Source organism: Chelonoidis abingdonii, chromosome 2 (assembly GCF_003597395.2).
Source record: "Chelonoidis abingdonii isolate Lonesome George chromosome 2, CheloAbing_2.0, whole genome shotgun sequence".
In the NCBI taxonomy this organism is placed as follows: Eukaryota; Metazoa; Chordata; order Testudines; family Testudinidae; genus Chelonoidis; species Chelonoidis abingdonii.
In genome coordinates, this window is record NC_133770.1 from 187,672,513 (window position 1) to 187,678,512 (window position 6,000).

At 46.8% G+C, this 6,000-nt stretch overlaps 1 protein-coding gene across 2 annotated transcripts in view; it reads right to left on the reverse strand.

The window, feature by feature from the left end:
* Window positions 1-5,442, reverse strand: part of DEK (DEK proto-oncogene) — a 36,335-nt gene extending 30,893 nt beyond the window's left edge. Inside the window, exons 1-2 of one of the 2 annotated variants that reach the window (XM_032776964.2) lie at window positions 5,262-5,442; window positions 2,770-2,901 (exon numbers count right to left, since the gene is read on the reverse strand). In XM_032776964.2, coding sequence (XP_032632855.1) covers window positions 2,770-2,890 — 121 coding nt within the window. In that variant the 5' untranslated portion in view covers window positions 2,891-2,901; window positions 5,262-5,442. Of the gene's footprint in view, window positions 1-2,769; window positions 2,902-5,241 lie in introns of both variants that reach the window. The other variant, XM_032776965.2, reaches the window with a different exon arrangement.
* Window positions 5,443-6,000: the final 558 nt, after the last annotated feature.

Below are 6,000 nucleotides of genomic sequence, written 5' to 3' on the forward strand. Positions count from 1 at the left end.
CTTTACAAGCCTATTGATGAGATCTTATTTTAATTATGTTGTAGCATCCCAGCCACACCCCAGGATTTAGACTCCATCTTGTACAGTAATTCCTCACTTATGTCATCTCGTTAATATTGTTATGTTACTGATCAATTAGAGAACATGCTTGTTTAAAGCTGCGCAATGATCCCTTATAACGCTGTTTGGCAGCTGCCTGCTTTGTCCACTGCTTGCAGAAAGAGCACCTCATTGGAGCTAGCTGGTGGGAGCTTGGAACCACGGTGGGCCAGCAGCCCCCTTAAGTTCCCTGTGTGGCAACTGCCCAGCAGTTCAGGTGTCTCTCCCCCCCACTGCCGTGTGCTGCTCCTGCCCTCTGCTTTGGAGCTGCTCCCAGGAGCCTCCTGCTTGCTGTGCCATGGTGTAGGGGAAGGAGGGGTGCTAATGTTAGGGTGTCCCCCTTCCCCTGTATCCCTTCTCCACAGAGCAGGGAGGGATGGACATGAGAGGGCTCAGGATGGAGGGAGCTTGCTGGCAGCAGCTGCTGCTGTCTCAACTTGCTGACCTTTTTAAAAAGGCAGGGTACTTAAAGTGGGGTCAGCGTACTTAAAAGGGGCAATGAGCATGTCTCACACACACACACGGAGTCTCTCTCTGTCCCCCAAACACATGGTGTGTCTCCTCCCTCCATTTGTGCTGCCTTGTAGAGTGTGAGGCTACATTAACAACCTGTTAACCCTTGAGGGCTCAGCCGAGTCCTAGTTCATCATTTAGCAGTAAGGCAGTCCCTGGGAAATATCCCACCCTCTGACCTCACAATCTCAACCAAGCTTCATAATCATCATTGCTGTGTACAATATTAAATTGCTTCTTTAAAATATATATTGTATATATTAGTCTTATCTGGCAAAAAAAAAAAGTTTCTCTGGAACCTAACCCTGATTTACATTAATTTTTACGGTGAAGTTGGATTCACTTAACATCATTTCACTTAAAGTAGTATTTTTCAGAAACACAACTACAACATTAAGTGAGGAGTTACTGTACATCCTCTTTGGGATGTGGAGCCCTATAGCCCAAGGCCCCATAGAACCAGTGCTGACCTCCCAAGTCTCTCCCCAGAGGTCCACCCATAATAGGCACTACAGTTTATAGTTTAACTGTTCAGAGACCACGATAGTCAAAGCAAGGAATTCACAGGCTTTGCAAAGGAACTTATTAACCATATACACTTTGTTCTTAGAAAAGTACAAGAGTTACAGATTTATGCATAAACAACAAATATCTGAATGGAAATCCCTCCCTCTAGTGTCCTCACCACTCCCAAGTCTTTGGAGTTTTTGGTCAGTGTCCTCAAGGGGGTCCAGCATCATTTTCTCTTCTGGCAATGGTGTCTCCCCCGCTTAGAAAGCCTCTCTCTTAAAGCCAACCTAAAACATCTTTTACTTTCTCACACAGTGGTTTTCCATTATCCAGCCCTTGAGTTGAACTTAAACATTCAACCCTGCATGGGCTGCTGGTTTAACAGTTAGTCTCTCTGCTGGTAGTCTCCATTGTCCTGTCAGGGTAATGCCATTGAATAGTTAATGGCCAGAGATGACACCCTCATTCAGGGTCAAACTCAGAGGTACCACGCTCTGCCTAACACAAGAGGACTGATGCAGTCCCACATGACAGTTACATTATACAGTGAAGCACGTAATCAAGCTGACACTCAAAATTAAGGCTAAAATACAGCATAGTATTCACAAAATCAGACTGGAGACCCACAGAACCTCCAAACTGTAAGCACAGTCTGACACATGTCTATGTCATTTCAGTTACTGCTCCTGCTATTAATTCCCCATGCTAATTTGTGATTCTACAACATGCTGAAGAACTATTCCACTTGGAATTATCAGTCCTTGTAGAAGGCTTCTAAGATGCAAAGAGGATATAAGCTAACTCCTCAGGGACCTTGTGCCTACAGAGCTCCACCTTGTCAGGAAACAAGAAGTGAGGTAAAATGCTCTTCAGTTTGGGATGGAGTGAGGTGCCTGGGTTCTGAAAGATTATCTGAGACTAGATTTCCAGTCCTAATGTATTAATATTGGCCATCTACAACAGAGTTGAGGACCACACTGGTCCAGAGCAGTGTGGAACTATTAGGATTGAGCCTTAGTCAATACCTATCATACCACAGGCAGTAATGGTGGGCAAAGACACATGAACTTTCCTTCTTGGCAGATGAAGAAGGCATCCCGTATTAATGTGGCCTTCTCTTGACAGAGAAGTAACTTTTTGTTCAAGTGAGCTGCTCCTTATAGCTTCCATTGGATTCCCAGAATAGAAACTACTTGTAAGGCTCCTTCAGGGAAAGACTCATTCTGTCTTCAATTGTAATCTCCTCCTCTGCCAAGTACATAGCAACCAGGAATTTCTTATGCCTGGATTGCCCACCACAATAACATCCATTACAAGGATACAATGTAAGAGTCCATGTGATGCTTGCTTCCATTCCAACAACAAGGTCCACTGAGACTCCTCTCATGTGGAGATTGCCATACAGTTAGTCACATTAAAAAAAGAAACTATTTCCTAAAATTAAGTTCTGGGGAAGCTTAATAAAATAAACTTAGATTTTCATATGTTAAAGATTAGGAAATATCTGCACATAGAGCCATGCCTTCTTTTTCATTACCAAAGCTATTCTAGTTTGTTACATTTCCACTCATCCTTGAACACTGATTACTTCAAAGAATTATTGTAGAATATAAACTAGTTCAGCCCTTTCTTTGCATGTATACCTACCTTTTTCTTCCTCCTCCTCCTCCTCCTCTTCCTCATCACTCTCCTCAACTTTGTTTTCAGTTTCAGGTTCTCTCTCATCTGTCTGTTCAGCAGACATTGTATCATCTTTTGAGGAAGACATGGTGGGTGGCTCTGTGGAACACACAGGAACTGTCATTTTTATTACAGCATCTAAAAAAAATTCTTGAATCTATATGGGCAAGGTAGAACTCTTTTTTAAAATAATTTTGATGGGTAATATTGGGTTTTAAGCTTTATTTTAAATATTTTCAGTTGTGGCAAATTATGGAGGGTCAGACAATTATGTAATGGCAGAGATTCAAAAAGTTAAAGCTTTGGAACCATTAAAATACAAACTGTCAACGTTATGTCAAAATATACACAGTAAATATCCTTAAATCAAACTCCAGTACATTTTCAAGCAACATTTTTCTTACTTTGCCTATCTGTAAATTTAAATGATTGATAGAAATATTTTTTCATCCCTGTGTGTTTGTACAGTGCAACTAAGGTTTACTGACATTTACCAATAAAAACCTAATTTGTCCAAGTCTAAACGTATCTACCAGACATTTTTGTTGGATAAAAGTCCTGTCACAATATTACTGGGATGTTTTGAGTACTTTAGACTGACAATTTGATGCTATAAACACAAATTCAAGTAACCTAAAAGGACTATAGACAATTTTTCACATTCTCCTAATGCAGGTCTGGTCATTTTTTGTGACTCTGCAAATACCCAACTAAAGAACAGCTCATTTTAAAGTAAAAGTTTTAATTAGAACAAATGGCAATGTATCAAATCCTTCCAGACATGAAGGTCTCATAGTTTGCATCTTGACCTACCTACAGACATACTACTGAAAGCAGTAACATTGCATTAACATAGCTTAAAGCTGCTGACAAAATATCAAGAATTAGAAAACACAAATGCTTAAAAAAAACCCTTAATCTTCATTATGCCACACTTCAAATAAGGAATATTTACTTCTGCTTTTGGTTAAACATGAATATTGACCTAAGTTTATGTTGTCACATAGTAAGTACACACTCACATAAGGTACGAACAAAAAACAACTTAGAGGTGTACATGCTTCTTTTGGAACAACGATAACTGGGTGAAATCCTAGGTTGCATGTGTTATATACAAAAGATCAGATGAGATGATCTAGTCTGATCCTTCCGGCCATAAAAATCTATGGCTCATCAATCATGTATTAGTGCAGAAGTGGCAAACATGAGCCTGAGGAGGAGCCAGACTTTACAAATGTACATTACCAAAGAGCCACTGTAATACATCAGTGGTCCCGTATCAGCTCTCCCACTCAGCTCCCAGTGCCTCCCACACACTGCCAGCCCTGCCCATCAGCACCTCCTCCTTCCTCCTTATCAGCTGTTTCTTGGTATTGGAGGGGCGGGGTAGCAGTGAGGGCATAGCAAGCTCAAGGGAAGGGGCAGGAAAGAGGGGAGTGGGAGCAGAGCCTGTGGTAGAGCCAGGAGTTGAGCAGGGAGCACCCCTCCGCACATTGGAAAGTTGGTGCCTGTAGCTCCAGCCCTGGAATCGGTGCCTGAGCTTTTAAAGTGAGGAAAAACTTGGGGGTACAATAGTCTGGAAAGGTTGAGAACCACTACTACTCAGGGATCTTGTGGCCTACCAGGAGAGGAAGGGAAAGAGGTGACGAGAAGGCTTTTCACACAGTTTGCCAAACGAGATGCTTAATGAGCAAATTGAGAAGTAACTTTTCAATCATTTGTGTTGTTACTCCAATTCTAACCAGAAAAAAAAAAATCGAACTCAGCCCCGGAGGCACCCCTAGGGGCATTTTCAACTGTTCAGCTTGTTCACACAACTCAAAAGCGGCAGCAATATTGAAGACGTAGCCAAGCCTCCCCTTCTGCAATACTCGAGTCACTGGAGATTATCTTGCTTAACTCAGCTTTGGACAAGGACCAGTATCGGGGAAGGAGAATGACCCACACGCACTGACAAGGCGGGGTGGCCGCTGCAGCGTGCGCGCTGCGGAACTGATGACCCTGGCTCACGGGGATGCATCCGCTCTGCAGGGCACGACGAGAGGGCTCAAGGCGCCCGGACGCTGCACGGAAGCGCAGGTTGTCCCGCGCTGTGGCTGGGGAAGCAGCGACCCCGAGCGGGGCGGGGGCCGGGCCAGAACTGGGGCGCCCAGGAAACCCTTCAGGCAGGAACCACAACTGGCCGCAGGGAGAAATGAGGGCGGCCAGGCCCGGCCATTAGAGACCCGGAGCGGGGGTGGTAGCGGGGGAAGGACCTGGCGTCCGCCGCACTCGGCTCGGCTCCCCCAGGCTCCCGCGCAGGCAGCAGGCCCGGCCGGGCTAAGTCCCTGCAAGACCGGCCAGTCGGAGTGACTCCACCCACGCCAGGGATCCGGGGCTCCCACAGGCCTCTCGCCCCAGAGCCCCTGGCTGCGTCCTGTGATCACAGCGGCCCCTTGCCGGGGCCGCGATTCACCCACCTCGGCTCGGCGCTGCCCGGCGGGGTCCGGCTCCTTTCGCCCGTGTGGGCGGCGGCTGGAGGCGACAGGTCACAATTACCGGGATGGAGGCGGGGACAGGCGCGCGCTCCACGTCTCGCGCTCACACTCTCCCCGGGGCCGGAATCAACAAGGTTTTCAAAATGGCGGGTTCTCGGTGGGGGGGGAGGAAGCGGTAAAGCGGAAGCCAATCAGCGCCCAGAACCCAAGTCGTCGGCTGGACTGAGTGAAGCGAACGAAAGGGGCGCGCGCGCCCGGAGGTGGGCGGGGCGATGGCCGTTGAGAGCGCGCGGGCGCCTGCTGCTTGCTGTAGAGGGAGGGGGACAGGAGCAGAGCGGAGCAGCGTGTCTGATGCTTCACTCGTTAACATCTGGGCGGGGGTTGTCACTAGCTTAAGGAAAGCAACGGAATTGTGACTCTGTGTAGAGCCTGTGGAGATTCTCAGCGAAAGGAATGCAGGGCTGCCCAGAGGGGGGAAGCAGTGGGGCAATTTGCCCTGGGCCCTGCAGCGGCCCCCATGAGACTATAGTATTCTGTAGTATTGTAGCTTTTTTTTATGGAAGGAGCATCTGAAGTTGCTTTGCCCTGAATCCTCTGGGCGGCCCTGGAGGAATGATGTGGGTATACAGTACAATGAGGGTGTATCAAGGGTGCACGCTTCCCCCTCTAATATCCCAGGACTTCTGAGGTGGAGCAATCTTTTCATCCCCCTTTCAAGCCT